At 35.1% G+C, this 21,922-nt stretch overlaps 2 protein-coding genes across 4 annotated transcripts in view; one reads left to right on the top strand and one right to left on the bottom strand.

Annotated features, from left to right (window-relative positions):
- Positions 1–10,382: 10,382 nt before the first annotated feature.
- LOC307155881 (C-C chemokine receptor type 1) lies at positions 10,383–11,950 on the top strand. Its single transcript, XM_079866874.1, has one exon. It carries the CDS (start codon positions 10,413–10,415, stop codon positions 11,340–11,342), a length of 930 nt encoding a protein of 309 aa, XP_079723000.1. The 5' UTR covers positions 10,383–10,412; the 3' UTR covers positions 11,343–11,950.
- Positions 11,951–14,945: 2,995 nt separating this feature from the next.
- The window catches only part of phkb (phosphorylase kinase, beta), a 67,556-nt gene continuing 60,579 nt past the window's right edge, over positions 14,946–21,922 (bottom strand). For 2 of the 3 annotated variants that reach the window (XM_079867056.1, XM_079867058.1), the window contains 7 exons: positions 20,036–20,126; positions 17,967–18,169; positions 17,665–17,799; positions 16,593–16,722; positions 16,319–16,426; positions 16,060–16,200; positions 14,946–15,746 (listed from right to left, as the gene is read on the bottom strand). In XM_079867056.1, coding sequence (XP_079723182.1) covers positions 15,609–15,746; positions 16,060–16,200; positions 16,319–16,426; positions 16,593–16,722; positions 17,665–17,799; positions 17,967–18,169; positions 20,036–20,126 — 946 coding nt within the window. In that variant the 3' untranslated portion in view covers positions 14,946–15,608. Of the gene's footprint in view, positions 15,747–16,059; positions 16,201–16,318; positions 16,427–16,592; positions 16,723–17,664; positions 17,800–17,966; positions 18,170–20,035; positions 20,127–21,645; positions 21,737–21,922 lie in introns of all 3 variants that reach the window. The other variant, XM_079867057.1, reaches the window with a different exon arrangement.

The raw sequence follows: 21,922 nt of genomic DNA, 5'->3' as shown, positions 1-21,922 counted from the left end.
ATAAATTAGATAATTAATTAAACGTCAGGTGACCTGAATGTTTAATCAAGGGATCAAACTGAAAGCTAGGTCAAATGACAGGGAACACAGGCAAACAGGAACAGTACTGTGGTAGAAATTCTCCTACGTACCTGACTTAAGTTAACCTGTGGCATCTCCAGTCTACGCTTACGAATTTATACTCTAGCACGTCTCCAGTCGACGCCTCGCCCCTTATGAACACTATCACTTGGGAATAAGTCTCTAGTGCTTCACTAAAGGAGGACATTCACTGTGTGATGTCTGTGCGATTTCAGCAAGGTTACCTACTCACACTGAACAAGTAGATCGCATGCGATGTAAAGCCAAAGCTCGCGTTTTATGTGCTCACACTATACAGTCCGAACATCGAGCTGCGACTTCACTGCTCACACTATACGTGTGAAATATGCGTGATAAACCCCCGTGCCGGGTTGCGCCAATAGACCTGGCAAACTCCACACAGAAAGGACTCCTGGCTCAGCTGGGACCTTCTTCTTGTGAGGTGACAGTGCTACCAACTGAGACACCTAACAACCTGGACAGTGATTGAACTGTTAATTTTCTACTGTCTTAATTTAGACATCTACCTTCTAAGTATTACTCAATCAATTCATTAACAGCAAAATTATACAGTTATAAAATAATGCCTGTTTTCCCATAAAAAATTAGTAAAAAATTGTAACAGTGGAAGTATATTTCTTTCTGCACAACAATAATTGAATATTTGATGACTGAATAATTGCAATTCAACTTTATTCCACAATGTGGCAATGTCTGATAGCCTACACAATGACGAAGTGACGTTTCACTCATAGTTACCACAGGCAGAAAACAACTTGAAATGTCTCAGCGATTTACTGCAAGTACTGAACGCAATCAAATATTAGTATCACTGTCATTTGATGGTGGATCTGGTGATGAAGCTGTCAGCGATCAAAATATTGATTTTTAAGATATTGAAAAGATAGTTTTGAGAATATGTTTGAGATGGCGAATATGAGCTAGATGCTGAATGTACTGGGAAATGAGCGCTGATGAGGACACTGATGATGGTATAAAACTTCCACTAGATGGCACAAACACTTGCCTCAGTACTTTCCAAAACATCTGCTTTTCAAGATACACGTGGATTTTTGGCTGATTCTTGATGCGATCTAATTTGATCTAACATTTTATGTTGTTTTTTGTAAATGTTGTAAATTTAGTCTAAGTAGCAATTATGAGAATCACTAAAATAATTGATTATATTCTGTGACAATGGTCTTGTTAATGATTTTCAGTGTTGTTCAAACTAATTAAAGCAATAGTTTTTCAATAACAGAAAAATATGTAAAAGTATGGTCGTAGAACGGTGGCCGAGAGAGCTCAACACACTGCAACTGAAGAAAACACATGCAAATAGAAAAAAAATAAGAAAACATCTTCATCAGTTTTACAACACATGGGTGCTCCAAATACTCACAACACAACCAAATACTGAAACATAGCCTATATGTTCACAATACAAATACAGAAACGCACTCCAAAAAGTTCACAACACAACCAAATACAGAAACGCGCTTCAAATAGAACAGAACTCCCTGTTCTAATAGTATGCCCTATTCCCTTCGAAGGGCAGAGCCCTTGAAGTGGGGACTCTGGAGTGAGCACGGCACTTGTGTGCCATTATGTAGCCGTTTGGAACACACTTGATAAAGGGAGCAAGAAAGACAATGTAATTTCCTCATTATTTTCACCTGGGATATTCCCAGGACAATGCAGCTAGCACAGCGTCCATCAGCTGAATAGCTGTTATTACCAGAAATGTCTTTGCTGTTAACATAACTGTTGCAAATATATATACATTTTATACAAAAAAAAGTTTTTAAAATATGCGTTAGCCAATAGGCTATATCTGTGTGTGAGTGTCTTTAAAACTTGCCGTCTCATCTTTGGACCCTGCATTAGCCTACCTAGCATTTCTTATGAAACTTATTTAAACATAACATGACAAAATTTGTGTAACTGATGTATAGGTTAAAATCTCACCCTCGTGTTCTTTTTCTCTATCTTTTTTATTTATTTATTTATTATTATTATTATTATTATTATTAGGCCTATTATTATTCAGCTCATTGTTAACCTTTCTTTTCTCATTTGTATTCTGATGACATTGAACATATTGTAGGCTATACAAAGTTATGTCATAAACATGTAATCTCTGTATGTTTTGCAAAAAAAAAAAGGAGACTTTGAGCGATATATATTTCCCAGAGCCGCTCTGATACTTCCCAGCAGGGTTCGTCACTTATTGGGGTCCCCTGGAAACATTTCCTTTGTGTTATGTTCTATTTACAGCGCGTTTCTGTATTTGGGTTGTGTTGTGAGTATTTGGAGCACCCATATGTTGTAAAACTGATGAAGATGTTTTCTTAATTTGCGGGTGTTTTTCTATTTGCATGTGTTTTCTTCAGTTGCAGCGCGTTGAGCTCTCTCGGCCACCGTATATTTGGGGTAAAAGGCTCCCCTGCTTTTGGGGCTAAATGCTCAGTAATTAACATGATAATAAATATATGGCTGATTTTTCAATTTGTTGACATGACGGTTAGATTCAGATGGTAAATATATTAAGTGCGGTGTCCACCTTAGAGTCATCATATTTTTAATGAAACCATCATATTTAAAAAACAAAGTTGATATTAATCATGTAATGAAATATGATTTAATGTTACAACTGTAAATCTGAACTAAATTATTATGGGATATCTTTGCTTTCAGAATCTTTACTGCTTAAAATAATTTGATGTATTTTTAAAATATATTTTATATTAACATATTTTAATGACAGTATATTTATTGAACAAAAATGATTCTTTATCAAAATAAACAGAAAATAGTGCAAACTTTGCTAAGATTGTTTTGAACAAGTATTAACTTAGACATTATTAAAAACATATTATTTGAGCTTAAGTATTTGTATAAATACTGTACCTTTTGCCCGTGTGTGGGGTAAAAGGCCCACCTTCCCACCTCATACATTTAGGTCTATAAGATTTTTAAACAAAATAAACTACTTTAATGATTTATTTTCACGCAAAATCTGTTGCTCCATAAATGTTTAATACAAACATATGTATTTTTTCTGCAATCATACACTATGGGAATAGTGAAAAGCTCATTTTTTCTTAAGGTATGCCTTTAGCTCCGTGGGTACCCTACACATAAACAATATCTAAGCAATGTTATAGCGGTTGTGTGAGTTAAGGTTTTTGTCATCATTTCCTCACTGTCATGTCATTCCAAATTGCATGACTTTCCCGTGGAATACATTTTTTTATTTTTGAAGAACGTTGATGTTTAAACAACATTGACTTTTATTGTAGACAAAAAAAAAAGAGACATTTTTCCAAAACATCTTATGTTAAAAATGACACAACCTGTGTTAAATTCTTCTTACACATCAATGGGTGAGTTTTGGGACAAAGCATGTTGTGGTCATTTTAAATAATTCACTGTGTTGTAAGTTTAACACAGAGTGTGTCAGAAAGGTTAACACAAAGATGTGTAATCATGTAATATTCACAGAGTTCTGTGTTCCACAAAAGAAAGAAAATCACACAGTAACAGAACTATCAAGTATCAAGTTTGACAACTCTGATTCTAACCAAATGAAACTGAAAATAGTAAATGTTACACTTATCAGCGCATTAAAGGATGCAATATCCCACTGAAATAGTAAGTAATATAGCAGTAGCTTATTACTTTAAATTATAACATGGTTTGGATTAGTTTATAAATTAGATTAGTACTATAGAGGACCTTTGTAAGCTACAATAAAACAATAAATCATGCTTGTTTTGCATCCTTTTCAATGTGACATCTGATACTGATCCTAGGAAGGCAGCGCGCTGTTGCTATAGCAACCTTCTCAGGTGAACGCAATCTATTCGAAATAACCTATTTGGTTCTTGGCAGAAATTTGTATTGTTGTATTCCATAGTATAAGCCAAACTTTTCCTTAATAAACTAGAAGCTTTCATTTATAATCTCTTGAACTGTAAAACTGAACGGAACAGTAATTGCCAATACAACACAACACAACAATATGAAACAGAATGGTAATAATTACAATAAATATAGCATTATAAAAAATATTATCTCCATTATATAAAAGAATAACAATAAAATATGCTGCTGCCTCTAATTCTTACTTCACTGCTCAAAGCCATTTTTAATGGCTGATCCAGCGATTTATATTTGACACCACCGATGTGGATGCGACATCAGGCAAAATGAATGTTTGTTGTTACCAATATCATTGTAAAAATACTATATTTGAAGGCATATTTGTTACCCATTATTAATTTATTTTGCAACTAATGGTGTCTGATTATTGGACGGTTAGTAGTTTGCCCGTTTTGATCTCCATGGCTTTCTGATATCGATTAAAACAGTTTTTTACAAAGCCACTGATATGACTAGTCTTTATCTCATGTAATTGTGTACATCATTTTAAACATTTTAAGTGGACCTTAGTCTGTTAGCATAACTAATGTGATTAGCATCCACTAGATGGCAGCAAAGATATGCAATTTTTTTCTTTTTTTTTTTCTTTAAACTGTCTATTTACACCACATTGTAACTGTCTCTATTCACTTACCAAACCAGCCTGAGCCTCGAGTTGCACAATGTGAAGGGCCCCAAACCTGCTAGTAGACCAAGATAACACGATATGTTACCATACAATGCAAAACGAGCCAACAGGCCAAACTAAGTTCAAACACAAAGGCTAAGGCACTTTATAAAATTGGTCAGAAAATGTAAAACAAGTGTTCTTCTCTCTGTCTCTATGAATGACTTCTCAGCCGATGCTTAAAGACGTTCTATAAAATGTCACTATATTACTGTCAGAAAATGAATGTGGCTAAAACAAAAGACCGTTGACATTTTACAAGGAAGTCCACATCACTGCAAATAGAAGGACCAAATAATTATTTCTCATAGTTTGTGTTTATTTTGGTTTTAATTTCAAACAGGTACAGTATCCACAATGTCAAATAGAAATATTTACTGCTGTTATGTGGAAGTCTGCTTGTTCCTGCGAGTCTCTGCATATAGAAAGCATATCTGAAATAACTGTTTTGAGAAAATGCATGGCAAGAGACCATTTGTAATCATTGTAATATGACACTATATCTGTCTCTCTCAACTTCTCATTTCTGGCACAGGAAAGGGGAGGGAACTTTTTTTCAGCAAGCGGATGACTTGATTCTTGTTCTGTTTCCTTTGAGTAGTTCAATCAAAAGCAGCTTGCCTTTTAAAGTTCCTGTCAAGATACAAAAAAAAAAAAAAAGTTTTACTTCTAAAGGGAAAAAAAGGAAAAAGGAAAAAGAAAAAAACTCTCAGGCACAGGTCATGGATTTCTGAATGTAAGGGGCATCTGAATATTTTCATTTAGTATTTATCAGATGTTCTTAACCAGAACAAATCTATCTATCTATCTATCTATCTATCTATCTATCTATCTATCTATCTATCTATCTATCTATCTATCTATCTGTCTATCTGTCTATCTATCTATCTATCTATCTATCTATCTATCTATCTATCTATCTATCTATCTATCTATCTATCTATCTATCTATCTATCTATCTATCTATCTATCGATCCTGTAGAATGTGTGGGTTTGCATACAACCCTGTGGTTTGCTGTTTGTTGCATGACCATACTTTTGAATAGGCTGTTCAAACAAAACAAAATCTAAATAGATGCATGACAGCTTGCTCAGGTCAAGTCAAGTCACCTTTATTTATATAGCGCTTTTTACAATACAGCTTGTTTCAAAGCAGCTTTACAGTGATAACAGGAAAATAATACACCAAAGTTTGTTTCTAGAAAATAGTGTCATTGTCCAACTTAAGTAAGTTCAGTGATGTTTTTTTCTGTAAAAAGGTTATTAATTTAGTTAATTTATCTATACAGCCGCTCTGGAGAGAACAGTGCTGTCATCGTCCAGCTCAGTTCAGTTCTCATACAATGGTGTCAATGCAGGCAGATCAATAATATTGTTGAATATTAAGTGTCCCCAACTTAGCAAGCTAAAAGCCAAAGGTGACAGTGGCAAGGAACCAAAACTCCATCAGGAGACAGAATGGAGAAAAAAACCTTGGGAGAAACCAGTTCTCTCCTCTGGCCAACGAACGAACAGTTTGTTGTTGTGGGGTTGTTGGGGGTTATTTTCTCCATCTCTATCAGCTTGCAATGTGGCATCATTTGTTAAAGTCACATAGTGCGCATTCTAATTAGGGAAGTTTGAGCCATTTTGGCTCAGGTGCAAAGAGCTGGATTAGGTCAAGTTAATCAAACCTGAGAGTATGGCACCCAGGTTCACTTTGCTAGTCACTAGTAAATAACTCTGGGCTTTGCTAGCCCAGATACACATAAATCAAGCCACTAGAGTTAAGCCATTTGGCAAAACAGGCCCAGGCACACATAGATAGCAAACATGAGGTTCTCATGATTCTTCTGTGCAGCAGCAATACATATGTCTCAGCAATAGATCCTCTTGTGTTGGGGTGCTGTAAGTTCTATTGCCTTTCTAACATCTCTGTGAGGATTTATGAATGTATATTAATGCAGCAGCATGTTTACATACATGCAAATGTTTTGGCTTGTATTGTGTGATTCTTCTTGTTCCTGCTTTGTTGGACGGTTTATGTATAGGCCTATCTATTCATGCAGCAGCATATCTGACATGCTTACGGCAGTGTGTCTGAGTATCTATTAGCAGTAGCAAGTCCATAATTGCTCTGGAGCAGCAATAATCAACAGCAGCAGCGTAGCAGATCTAGTCCGCCAAATCCAAATACTTTAACATTGCCATATTCGTCAAAATGCTAAAATTATTTAGAGAGTTGTCATGATTACAATATGTAGTTCAGTCATGAAACTTTAGAGGGCGCAGGCTGATAGGTCCTTACTTGCAGTCTACAAGCAATCACATCATTATCGCATGGCACAAGCTGATTGGCCTCTGCTGATTCTGCAACCAATGCTGCTCAACATTTTTTGCTCAACATTCAAATAGTCTGGTTCAGTGTTTTATGTAGGCTATAGGGCTGCTATTGATTTTTTCTGTTAACTTTTTTGAGACATATTGCCGATTTTTTCATTGAAAAATGAAACTTTGTAATTTTATTTTGTACTAAAATTATTGCTATGCCCCTGGTGCAAACAGACCACGTTGTGGCTTTAGATTCACTTGAAATCAGAAAAAGGAAACTGTCTAGACAGAATTATTTCATTGGACCTTATGGAATGGGAAGCTTGTGACTATTGCCCTGTGTTGCTTAGAATACTCACGAATCAGTGTCACATGGCACAAATACTGCTAATTTGGAAGCAACTCATGTTTCAAGTAGTCATTCAGTTACTATGAATTTTTGCAAGAACCACCACAGATTTCACCATCTCTTACTAAGCAAAAAAAGGAAAATAAAAAAGAACTGGGTTGATCTGAGAACTGGTAAATCATATGTGAGTAAGCAGTGTGTTCACTGTTAGACATTTCAAGGAGTTTTTACAGTAACGCACTGGCAACACTGTTCCCAGCAAGTTACTGTAATTAAGATTTACCGTACCATTACCGTATTTCAGTTTTACAATAACTACATTACTGTAAAAACCAATCAGTACACTTCTGTAATTATTTTTATTTGTACTAAATATAAATTAGATTTCATAATTTTGATATAGAATTAATTTTATCCTACATAAGTACTACTGACATACAAATCAATTAAACAAAATTATTACAAAATACTATTTTTATTTTATTTTAAATATTTCATATATATCACAAAATAAACAGTCTGCCAATGCTTTTTGTGTTAATTTTAACTCATTCATTGTGTTAATGATTTTAACAAAGTAAATATGTCAGAAAGGTTAGCACAAAGATGTAAACGTGTTAAATTAACACATTATGTGCTGTCCTTCACTGCACACATTGTTAAAAAAAAACATACATACAATCCTAAACAAAACATTAGTATTTGACAAAATGAATGTAGAGTCATTGGTTGTTTAGCTTATACAAGTATTATAATGAAATATCAACCATTACATTCATAAAACTGCAGAATATAAATACATTTTAAGCAGTCAAAAAGGAAATGTCCAACACAGGACAAAACACAGTTCTTTTCACAATACATGACACATAACCCCACCTTAAAAATAATTTCACTTATTTCCAAAAATGTGTTGGATTCATGTACACTGGTGGCCAAAAGAAGTATTTAAGTGTCTTAATGTTTTTGAAAGAAGTCTCTTTGATGCTCAAGAAACATTTCTTATTATTATCAATGTCTGGCTGTCTACTCCTCCATCTTTTCCACAACATAGGAGTAAAAATCATCATCAAAATAATCTTTAAAAAGTCAGCACAATGTTTTTGTCCACCTTTGCGAATAAATGAACTTCTCCAAAGATTGGTTCCTGTTCAGAACTTGACTGACAACATCAGAATGTTCCATGGTCTGTATGCGTGTCCACAAACACAGAGAGAGAGAGAGAGAGAGAGAGAGAGAGAGAGAGAGAGAGAGAGAGAGAGAGAGAGAGAGAGAGAGAGAGAGAGAGAGAGAGAGAGAGAGAGAGAGAGAGAGAGAGAGAGAGAGAGAGAGAGAGAGAGAGAAAGAGAGAATTCCATATTAGTGTCAAATTATTTTTAACCTCCTTTTTTTACATTTTTATTATTCTTTTTACTATAACTTAAGAATATATATTTGTAAACAGATTTTTGTCAATAGCATATTTAAACATTTCAGATGTAACTAAATTAATTATGCCAGATTAAATTTTAATACTTACATATCCTAAATTCTCTCTAAAAATGCTGAGATCCATAGAGAGAAAGACTGATGTTTTAGCCCATTTCAGCTCATCTGCAGTGAAGGGGTTCCTTTGAGACAAATACACAGCAAGAAATCACTGAGTGATGATCGTTTTCCTTCCTACAGTAGTTAACCCACCTGTGCGCTGATATGAGGACCTTCCTGGTCAGGTGGGACTGCAATGGTAGAGAGTCTTCTGCCTAACAAAATATCAAAATAATGCAATAATATATAAACTTAATTTGTTTAGAATACTAGATTTGGTATGAATGAATTAGTGAGAGTTTTAGTGCAGTGCTTAACTGGATACATTTAATCTGGTGAGACTGAACATAGAAAATGGTCCATCTTCTGATTGGTTCATTTGATGTGTAATAAATATGATGCAAAGGTCACTTATTTGACATAAAGTTAACCAATTTTATAGAGATTTTATAAGATATTGTATGCTACCTGCACCAGTGGCTCCAAAGCACTTGTCACATATTGCTGATCATTTCAGCAAACTTATGTCAGAATATATCAAAAATATGATTTCAAGTAGCTTATAGGCCTCAGGAATCTTGCTAGAAGTCACTGGCGTGAATTGGCGCTTTGTTGCAGTTGGCTTTAAACACATTAAATTCCATAAAACAAACTATAATATGTTATAGTTTGCAAACTAATGCTAAAACTAGAAAGGTGGACGCTAGCCATAAAACTTAACTAACATACAAAGTTATTTTCTCATTAGTAGGCCAACATTAGCTACAATCAAAACAGAATTTCACATTAGTTAATTTAATGTTAATGTAAACATTATTTGTAATGCATACACTATTTCTGACAAGGGACAAACAGGTTTGCATTTTGCATTAATGGTCCGGCCCGGTCGCTTCAATGTGTCCAATGTAGACAGCCTCTGGCTGTTATATTATAGCGTTGTAGACACGCGGTGTAAGGCAAAAATTAGGAAATAAAAAGCACGATGGAATGGTGCCAGTCAGAGAGGCCGTTACGTCTAATACAGTAGTATACCGCAAATTTAAAAAATACAGTAAGTGTCTCTATGTGATGTTTGACGTCACAGAAAATTCCCATGATGCAATGGGAATCACAGTTATTTACTGTAAAGAGAAATAGCAGTATAATACTGGGGGATTTAAAGTAAATAACTGTAGAAATTACAGAAAAGTCTAACAGTGTAAAGAATGAAGAGGTGCTTTAAGTGGTTTAAATTCATATCAATAAATTAATATTTTATGTACCACTTTATAATATGTATTAGCCTACTAAAAAACATTATCAACAGAGATGATAAAGTGTGTTTAATTTTAGCAAACATGTTTCGAGTAGTATTTGATAGAAGCAAAACAGACACTAGATCTGAGCTTATGCAAAATGTAAAAAAAAAAAAAAAAAAAAAAAACCTACTTCCTGAGAACTCTGTGGGTGTGATTGTCAGCCAGAGGACATAAGTCACAAGTGTAGTGATCTGTAAGGAGATTGTCTTAACACATCACTATTGCATCTGTGTCATGGAGAACTACAACAGTTCCAGTTTAAACTCCACCAGCTGGACAACAGAAAACCTGGTCAGCAGTGGTCTGATGAGTCTCTGCTTCATGATTGGAGTTCCTGGTAATATTGCTGTAATACTTTTCATAGTTCAGCATTTCAAAAAGGACAATTTTACAGTTCATCTGATGCTGAATCTGGCAGCTGCGGACATCTTGTGTTTGATAACCCTGCCTGTGTGGATTTATAGTCAACTAGAAAGCATTGACCTATCAACCTGCAAGCTTTTCACAGCACTCGTCTACTGCAGTATGTTTTCAAGTGTGATAACAGTAACTATGCTGAGTTTATATCGTTGTTTACGGATTCGGCATCCACAGTTGTGGTCCAGAATAGGCAGAAGAAGAGAGAGAGTGCTGATGTTCTGTGGCTGGGTTCTGGCACTGCTTTTCTCTTGTCCTGCTATTCTTACACAAGAGAACATTCAAAGTGAATCCAAAATGGAGTGTGAAAGAAACCTGGATACAGATGCTAGACTTATTGTGGCTTTAATGGAGTCACTACTTGGATTTTTTCTTCCTTTCACAGTCATGTTGACTTCATATTATTGCTTACACAAAATGGCCAAACGGGGAATGTTCAGACACAGATGCAGACCAACCAAACTGGTGACCCGGATTGTCATAATTTTCTTCATTTTTTGGGCTCCACACCACATAATAAAATTAGAAGAAATTTTCACAAAATTTTTAAAATCAGAGCCAGTTTTATCTTCTGTCGCTGACATTGCTGGAATTCTTACATTCATCAACAGTTGTGTGAATCCATTCCTCTACGCTTTTTCCTCAAAGAGTTTACGTCAAAACAAACCTCCAGTGGAGCACAAAACTGAAGGCTCACAACACTCACAGGCGGGTCATTCAAGAGTTGTGAACAGCTCACTGAACTAGTACAGCCTGAAACCTGAATATGGACTAAAGAAACATTTTTTAATTGAAGCACAAATTGGACCATGATATAAGCACCTTTAAAAACACATTAGAATGAATTTTAGATAGCAGAGTACACTGAAGAAGAAAAAAATGGGTCTAGGGTTTACTTTGAAATTTTTTTCACAAATAATTGCAAAGAAACAGCAAGTAACACTTTGAATGAAATTTTTTTCACAAATAATTACAAAGAAACGGCAAGTAACACTTTGAATCAAACATGAAATGTTAAAGTAGAAAGACTGAAATAGTATTTTAATGTAAAATGTACTCCAATAATCTTTGTTTTATTTATAACAGAAAAATATATATTTTGTACAGTGTAAGCATTACCTTTTAAAGGGTTTTTGTTCAATATTTTATTGCATCTCTAATCGTATAATATAAACGGCCACTGTATTGCAAGAACTATTGTCTAAACAACACAATCAATGGTTAAAGTTGATAATGTTCAGATGCATGCTTTTTTTGTTATTCCTTAATTTTACATTGAAAAGTATTATAAATGTAAGATGCTGCTTTAACAAATATAAAATGCATACTGTTTTGTGACAATATATCTGACCTAATCTCACAACCTTGTTGTGTGAACTGTGTTTTTAGGGAATGGGGAAGCTATGTATTGGCCATTATAGCATTTAGTATACTGTCTACAGTACAATCTAATGGTAGCGCAATACACTCTTCAGAAAAATGGTTCTAAACAGTACCAAATTAGGGTTCTTCGGCTTGTATGAGTATGTTGACAGTCCGTGTAGTTGTATATAGAGGAGCTCCAGAAAATCAGTAATGAGGAGGCTTTGACAGTTACAGATTTGAAAAACAAAAAGGCGGGAATAAAGAACCCTAAACTCTAACACAAAGAACCATTTCAGCATATAAAGGTTTCTTCAGGACGCTACCGTTCTAAATAGAACTGTTACTACGTGTAAAGAACTTTTAAAGAACCATCTTTTTTTTAGAGTGTAGCTTGCTGTTCTGTAAGCCACTTGTGCAATAATATTTGAAAAAGTACCTAGTTTCTAGGGGAAAAAAACACTATTTCAAAAGCTGCCGAGCAACTGTCACAACAAGTTTACAAACTTGTCAGCTGAGCACTGAGTTGTAGGCTAGTTTCTGTATTAGTTATAATCTGATTCTTTTCCTATTTCCACTACATCATGTATTTCTCACAAGACAGTGACTAAGACTGACACGGTTTGAGATTAATAAATGATGTCAGGTTCTGAACAGTTTTGTTAACTTGGAAATCCTTCCTAGTTTCTCTGAAATGCCTTCCCCTTCCTTTTGCCAGAGCTCTCTGAAATCTAAATAGACAATAGCCAGGAAGGATGGGCAATGGTTTATAAAACAATCCATATAGAGACCATCTCCTGAAGACAGAAAAACACATGAGAAGAAGGGTTTGGGACTACAGCAGGACTGGGTGGCCAGGCTTAAATTGCATAGCTGTGCATTTGTAATACAAGTGGTTTCCACTGTAAATGCAAAATGGATTTTTTGTTCAAATGAAAGACGAGACATAGATTCGCTTTTTATAATGAAGATTCATCTGGTAAAAGTTACAGAAGTCATTCATGAAGTAGGGGTGAGCGGGGCACAACCTAGCGCAGGGCTAGATTTAACACACTTGTTTAAAATACTTCCACGCATGCTAGTTTGACGAAATTTAGTGTATTTAGTTGCCATATCAACACTAAATAGAGAAAAAAATGCACCAAAATTCAGAAATCTTTGGAAGATATCACTGAACATTTATGTAACAATAGCAAAAGTACATTTCTTATGCTATTTTTTCATCTCTGTTTTTTGTTTATATAAAATTAGACAAATCTGATATTATTTTAATCTTATATCGGTTACATTTTTTTGACAGATTTGACAGACAGACCCGGTTTGCAGGTGGGGAATGTTGTAACACTCCATTACAATGAGCCCCTATAGAACTACTCTATTCTATTCTAAACTTTTATGAATTCTATTGAGAAACCATGAGTAAAAGGTGAATAAAGACTGAGAGTCAATATTCAGAAATTATTAATATATTTTGAACTATGCTGTATAGCTGTTTTGTGGTGTGTTTGTAGTCAAACTCAATTTAAGAACTAATAACTTTTAATTATTAAAAAATGCCATTATTTTATATATAAAAAGTTAATAATTGTATTTTATTGAGAAAATATTGTAGTTTGTCTTGTATATATTTTTTTGATCAGAGAACATGTTACAATGTGCACCTCACGTGTTACAATGTACTATGGGGCATGTTGTCACATTTCAGTTCTATGGAAGTCAATGGCTACATCAACTGTCTGGTTACTAACATTCATCAAAATAACTTCTTTTTGTGTTCAGCAGAAGAAAGAAACTCATATAGGTTTGGAACAACTTGAGGATGAGTAAGTGATGACAGAATTTTCACTTTTTGGGGGGTGAACTATCCCTTTAATCAAAAGTGACAGTTTTATATTTAAAAATGCTTGTTCTTTCGAGCTTACTATTATCAAAGAATACAAAAAAACAAAAATCACCTTTTTTCCAAGAAAATATTAAGCAGCACAACTCACACAGAACGCGTTTTTCCATTCCAACGTGCTACTTTTCCATTGTTTTACTATGTAAACACACGCTAGACAAACTTTTTCAAAGTAAAATTGCATTGTGTGAACGAGCTGTTAATAAGGGATACACAAGGGTGCAGAAGGGATGTCAATGTGATGCAAAGATTAAGCATTATTACCAAGTCCTTTTCACTCATGTCACCTACCTAGAGGTGACCCTCATACAGACTAAGAACAATGAAAACAGACCTGTCAGACCGCCCAATAAGCACTTCAGCTGCACACACACACACTGTGACTTTAAGGGGCCTGTTAACTTTTATGAGGGTTTTAAAACAGTTGTATTGCTTTTCTCAAGAGGATAGCTTGATTTATGAAATAGCCATGCTAAAGTGTACATTCATTTGGACAGGTACCATTGGGTGTAATGGTGCATGGATTATTAACACAAATCAGAAAAAATGCAGCAAGACTAAAGGAAGTGTATAACATTTTTCAAAAGTGTCAACCTTCAAATAGATTGAGACATTTTTTTTAAATGGACTGACCAAATCCGCAAAAACAAGCCACCTGCAGATGTATGACAGATTTTGGCTTAATAACTCATAACTTAGCTTTGTTCAGCACCAATCTCCAGTGTGTAATCTTGTTTCCATCCATTCAAAGCTTGTATTTGGCCTCAGGGGCAGATACAGATTCTTCAGTCTCTCTGTATGCTCTCCGTGTTCAATATATTGCAAGCTTGGGACTCATTTCTCAGGAGAACTGCCGAGACCTCTGATTACTACTGACATACACTAAGCGGAGGCTGATGGCAGCGGTCAGCATGATAAACAAGGATCTTGGTCCAAACACCCACTCATTCAGTTAAAAAAAGATTTCTGCTGAGGTTTTCTTCTGGGATGAACCCTAATAACTGTGACACAAGCATCTTTTATGTGACTGTCAAAGATTTGAGGTTTTCAATGCAGTTGACACAGAGAGAAAAGGACAGAAATTGCAATTAAGTTAAAACATGGGCAGTATATTTTTTAATAGAAATTTTTCTTCAGTAGTAAAGGACTGAAAATACTGTTCTTATAATGAGGAAACCAACACTCTCAAACGTTTTTTATATTAGTATTCAAACATACATAAAAGCAAGTGCCATGATACGTCAAGTAGCAGTCATATGCTCTGAAGTTAACTAACAACAGGTTCGAAATGAAAAACAAGCTACATTAAGCTCAAATACATGTATATATTATTTCAGAATAAACTACATTAATTTAACAAAAACAGTTGCAAAACAGCTTCTATCTTCACATTTAAGTTCACAACCAACAACATCTACGTGACTATTCAAACCACATCCTGAATAATGATGACATGCAGTTAGTTCGTACCTTAGTGTACAATGTGAAGCTATTTTGATCCTAACTTAATAGTTTGCCATGAGGCATGTGGTTCTCTTGACAAAGCCAAGTTGTGTGCTGGTATTGATAAAGGACCTGATGAAAAAAAAAAAAAAACTTGTACAATAAGCTTTGGGAGGCTAACAATGCAAACTTTTTTTTTTAAATGTGGGCATAACTTTCAAGGTTCTGAAATGATTTATTTTAATTTATTCCAAACAAAAAACAATCCCCTGTTAGTGAGACTGGGTGTGTATGGCAGTCTAAGTGCTTTAGCTGACAGAACACGGGTCATCTTTACTGGGCTTCACCTCTCCCTGCAGCAGCTGGATCATTACTGCCTTGGTCAGGTAACTGGACGTGCCTTGTTTCCCCAGGGCTGGTGTGTTGTAGAAGGCCTCCATATTATCCTGTGGATTTTATTTATCTTAGTAACATCACCACAAAATGCTAATGCAAGTGTACCTGCCATTCAAATTCATACTGGCTGCTGCGTGTTAAAGTACATTAGGGCTCTCAATCTATTCATTACATGATATGCTGATTGATTAATTAATTGCATTTATGATATAATATAATTCGAAGACAGTTGCATAACTGTGGCAGACAAAAGCACTGAACAGAAATTTCGTATTTAGTCAATATATTGTTTGTTTTACTGTTAAGCCTTGCATAAAAGACTTCTTGAACTTGAAAGCTTTCACATGTTAAATCTGCCCTCACCAGTTTCCCAGAGCCCCCCAGTCTGCTGCGGTCTTTCTGAAAGTCAGCAAAGGCGTCCTTAACCAACTGGTCCAAATCCACCGGCTCCTGAAACTCCAGCTCCGGATTTCTTTCCAGCAAAATTGACACCACCATCAACAGCTGCATTCAGGTCATCAAAGACACAAACATAGAGTCAAACAGCAGATAAGGTGAATAACACGCTAGAGTACAAATTCAAAATAAGTTAGGGCTGCAGAAGGGACAAATTGTGCCTAACCTCCACAATTATCTGCCTGTACTCAGCCAAAACGATGTTCTTTAATGTGTCCTCCACCAACAGAGAAAAATTCATTTCATACATGGTCATATCTGACAGAGTAGGTTGCTGCAAAAGAGTGAAAGATGGTTATCTTTCGCCGATATTGTGAACACATTTAAAACGGTCCTTTAATGATGCAATACAGGGAGATTATTTCTCCAGAACTTCAGTTCCTCTGCAAAACTATGCTTAATATTTCCCCAAAAAAGATCAAAGGTTTAGGAGGAGTTACCTGAGGGAGACTTTTTCCTCCAACCATGATGCCATTACGTGTTCTCTCTAGGATCTGCCAAACGCGGTCGTAGAAGCCGAGAGGGGTGCGGTTGAGGGAGCCATCTATCTGACGTCTATTAAGCCACGATCTATAGAAACATGGAAGACCAAAACAAATCATCCAAATTGTTAAAACGGACAAATCCCTGAATGCTAACTCTGCAGCTAGATTCATTTGGGAGATAATACATAATGGCCCGGTTTCACAGACAGGGCTTAGACTAAGCCAGGATTAGACCATAGATCAATTAGGACATTTAAGTAATTTTTATAAACATGCTTAGAAAAAAACATTACCGATGTGCATCTTAAAACTAAAAAGGCACTGATATATTTTTAAGATCAGTCAGTGCAAGTTTATTTCAGTGGAAACAGCTCAGACTTACATTTTAGTCTAGGACTAGTCTTAAGCCCTGTCTGTGAAACCAGGGGTATATATCTTACCGAGGCCTGAATTTTGAATGGATAATTTAAGTCCCTTAATGCTTAGGCTGCATTTATCGGTTTTAAAAATACAGCTACATTTTCAGCAGCCATTACTCCAGTTTTCAGTGTCACATGGTCCTTCAGAAATCATTCAATATTCTGATTTGGTGTTCATGAAACATTTCTTATTTATTATGAATGCGGAGACATTCATATATTATGAATGTGATTACTTGTCAGTATTCTTAAATATAAAGAACACATTCTTGAATACAAAGAACAGAATTTATTTGAAATAGAAATCTTTAATAACAATGTTAAAGTCTGTACTGTCACTTTTGATCAATTTAATGCGTCCTTGCAGAAAAAAAGGATTCAATTCTTTCAAAAAATAAATAATATTACTGATCCCAAGTTTTGGATGATGGTGTACATTATCAGAATATCAGGTTATTCTTATTTAAAAATGATTGTTAGTTGCCCAATTAAAAGCTAGGATTATATAAATGATGATAAACTGTATACTATTGTTGCGTATGGACACGGCAAACCATTCACGTTTGGCAGGTATCTACAGAAACACACAGATGGTGGGCATCCTGCACCTGCCATTCTGCTGAGGCTGGAGGACATCCAGCAGGAGCTGTTTGACATCACTAGGGGACATCTGGTAGATGTCCTGAGGTGGCATGTCCCCAGCACGAATCTTCAACTCATGTTTCATTGCTTGAACAATCCACCTGATTGAAACATGAGCATGACAAAAAAGTTTGTTAAGGAAACCCGTGTAAATAATGTGCAGAACCTAACGCAATATATTTATTATTTAGAGATGTGAACGTGTTATTTCTACTATTTAGGCTCATGTTGTGAAGCTCATTATCTGAAAAGAGAGGGGACAGCATACCCCACACGGATCTTCAGCATGCCACTGAACAGCTCTGGGGTGTTGGAGATGATCCAGCCAATGTGGATGACCAGCTCTTGCTGCAGCACGGCCTCTCGCTCGCCGTGAGGGCTGCACTTGCTGTATATGATGTCCTTTATGACCCCCGGAGACAGTGGGTTAGAGATCACAATCTCCTCATGCCCAAACAGTCCCAGAGTCACCTGGTAAATCAAAACTGCCGTCAGTCTGTCTCACGATGGATGATTTGTCAGAGAATTTCTATTTCTTTGAAAGGGTTTTAAATGTACTGCAATGACTCAAACCAGTATTATCTCTTTTTAAAATGTATAAATCCAACCCGATATTATGACAAAAAAAAAAAAAAAAAAAAAAAACGATTTAGTTTGAATTTGTACAATGTGATGTGTAAGGAAATGTTTGATTTTTATAAAGACCGTAAGCATTAAAAGGTCCACCCCTAAATCCAACCATCAGTGAGGCGTAAGCATTAAAATGTACAAATGAGATTATAAGAAATAATTCAAATTAGCCACCAATTCACAAAATACAGTGTAGTTATGATTTGTCAAAAGAGTGTTTTGTATAAATCACAACATTCCAGTACATCTATCCTTTTCAAGAAAAGCTCCCAAATAATATGAATGAATGTGGTAATAGGTCTATACAAGATGTTCTATTAAACACTGCAGATCTGCATAAAAATTACAACATTATTACAGCGGTCCCATATATATATATATATATATCAGAGGTATGCAAACTTTTTACTATGAAGGGCAAACACCTTGATTGAAGGTTAATGTTGCTTTATGTTGCATTGTGTTGCATTAAAGTTATTTAAATGTAAATGTTGCTTTATATCAAACTATATTTTATAAACACACACACACACACATCTACATTATATATATATATATATATATATATATATATATATATATATATATATATATATATATATATATAAATTAAATGTTAAACCAAACAAATTAATTTTTTATAAATTAGATGTTTCAATGTTTTTTCCTATTTTTCCTTATGATTTTATGGCGGGCCAAATCAAAGGTCATCAGGTGTCACCTTTGGCCCGGCTTGGGCATCTCTGATATTTATGAATACCACTGTATTAGATATCAAAAGATAGATAAATTTAACAAAAACAAGTTTGTTGGCTTTTAAAAGATAAAATCTACTTGGGTACTTTGTGGTTCTCAAATGTTAGAAGAAGAAAAAAATCAGTCCAGTGCGATTTGTTAGCAGAAGCCACTTGGTCTTTGTTATCTATGCAATAAAAAAAAATATTTTGAGTGTGGCTTAAGTATGTGGTGGCTATCTCCTTATAGTTCCCAGCAGACATCAATATTGCTCTGCTATGGCAATTTACCCAAATACACATTAAGTAGGGGGAACATAGAAAAAGGCTTGGCTTCTTTAAATTAAATAAGGCTAAGACTCTGTGATTCTACATGCAGGTCAGCTCAGACTGCTCTTGTATGCAAAGAATGACCCATTTTCAAACCAAAACGTACCCATTTATCTTACCCACAACATTAGGCCCCTAGGATGCAATTTATATGCAGATTCACTGCTAGTGCGCTACTCTGATGAATCATTTCACAACCACCAGGGGCTAAACACGACTATGTTGGGAATCTATGGCAGTTCATTAAACAAACACTCCACACCACAAGTAATGTTTGTCTCAACTCAAAGCAAATAAAAGGTAAATGTACACTGAGAGTACATGTAATGCACGAACAATGGGATGGTTGCAGGCGTTCTGGGTAAAAGCGATTTTTGCAGCAAAAGGAATAGTTAAGCTTCAAATGAAAGCAGGTTAGCTTTGCCAGTGATGACTGATGCAATTAGCTATTATTCTGTTGTGTAATAGGAAGAGGAGTCCATCATGACTTCGGCATACAACTGATGTGAAGAGAAAACATTCTAAGCTAATTTTAACCTTCTTATAATCAGTGAACATTAAAATGTTTGACTTCATTACATTTTTGACTTGTTCGTTCATATCTTATCTATTATTTAGGCCCCTGTTCCTGTTTTTCACTTACCTGCTTGCCATGCACTAAAACACTAGTAATGCTCGGTGCAAGGCTGTCCACTAGTTTAGTTAAGAGACTGGCAGCAAGGCGCACAACGGACCTGGTGAACACAACACAATACAACACAACACTCATTCAATGGAGCCAAACAGAAATTGAATTGGACTACAGTCTATTAGAAAACATAGTTTATTCCTAAAATGTATACACTACTGTTCAAAAGTTTGGGGTCAGAAAGATTACATTTTAAATAAATTAATACTTTTATTCAGAAAGGATACATTAAATTCAAAATAAAATCAAAAGTGACAGTAAAGGTATTTACAATGTTACATAAGATTTCTATTTCAAATAAATGCTGTTATGTCCTATTCATTAAAGTATCCTGAAGAAAGCATCACATTTTCAATTTTTTTAAAATGTTTCTTGAGTAGCAAATCAGCATATTAGAATGATTTCTGAAGTATCATGTGACACTGAAGACTGGAGTAATGATGCTGAAAATTCAGCTTTAACATCACAGGAATAAATTACATTTTAAAATATAATAAAACAGAAAATAATATTTTTTTATGTAATAATATTTTCACAATATTACTGTTTTTACTGTTTCTTCTTACTGATCAAATAAAATGCATAAGAGACTTCTTTAAAATACATAAAAAAAAAATCCTTCCGACCCCAAACTTTTGACAGATAGTATATATAAGACTTGCTGCCTCATAAGCAATGACAAATATAGTTGGAGCTCAACAGTGATTCATTTCACATATATCACCAAAAAGACTTGTTACAAGAACTTTGTGAACCCCGCCAAACTTCTTTAAACTTTAGATTGTTTGAAGTCTAATTGTAATGCAGCATGGTGCTCATTTCAATAAATGAGATGATGTTATATTCCAAAATTTTGACCCCCTGTAGCATTTAAATCATTAATATTTAAAGCTGGGCCCTCTGGGACAAAAACGATCAGGAGAGCTCAGCATCTCCAAGTGACAAAGTGGCATTGGACATTTAAACTATGCTGTTGTTGCTCCTGGACAGAAGTTACACTTCCTACTCGTAATTTGCATTTCCATTTATTCATACATTTATTTGGCAGGCGCTTTTATCCAAAGTAACTTACAGTATATTCAGTGTATACGTTTTATTATTAGGTGTGTTTGTCATTTGAGCTATAAGAACCTATTTTAATGTTCACCAATTTCATGTTTAGCTGATGGATTCCTTTGGTGAATGAATATAAATAAGTGTTATGGACAGGTTATACTGCCACAGACATAATGGAGTTTAGCTCACAAACAAATTGCAAATGAGACACTGTTACAGTGATAACCCCAGCTAAGAGGCATCAATTTGTGTTATGAAGGATATAAAAAAGCTCAGCTTCAAAAAAACATTACCATAGGCACAAAATAACAATTATAAAAGAAAGAAAAAAACAACTAATGAGCTGCATGGTTTCTCTGTGCATGATAATAACAGCTTGGCTAAGCGGATGTAAAGAAAAACAACAACAAAGGATGAGTGCTGCGTGCTCATGAGTTAACACATCCTTCAGCACGGAGTCCACAGTTACACCACACATGCAGAGGTCGTATACCCCACCGCCCAATTACCTGCTTGCCATGGACCAATATAGTGGTTATATGAGGAGCTATAGAACCGGGAAACTTCTGGATAACGGCTGCAGCACTACGCACCGCCAGCCTACATGAGGTTTACGTGTTTAAAAATATATATGCGCATAGTTGCACGTAACATTAGACAAATACACATAACAGGTAAAAACCAAAATAGCCATAAATATATCAAGAGTTGATCATTTTACCCAACTATAATGAGAAAATAAGTGAAACTCTAAATGCTTCCAGGGAGTGCAATGAAAAGAGGAAA

This window comes from Squalius cephalus (genome assembly GCF_949319135.1).
Source record: "Squalius cephalus genome assembly, chromosome: 3".
In the NCBI taxonomy this organism is placed as follows: domain Eukaryota; kingdom Metazoa; phylum Chordata; class Actinopteri; order Cypriniformes; family Leuciscidae; genus Squalius; species Squalius cephalus.
Note: the sequence above shows the minus strand (reverse complement) of the source record. Positions and strands in the feature narration are given on the sequence as shown.

What these genes read in the sequence shown, in the direction of transcription:
- LOC307155881 (XM_079866874.1), top strand. Translation starts at nt 10,413, where the DNA reads ATGGAGAACTACAACAGTTCCAGTTTAAACTCCACCAGCTGGACAACA.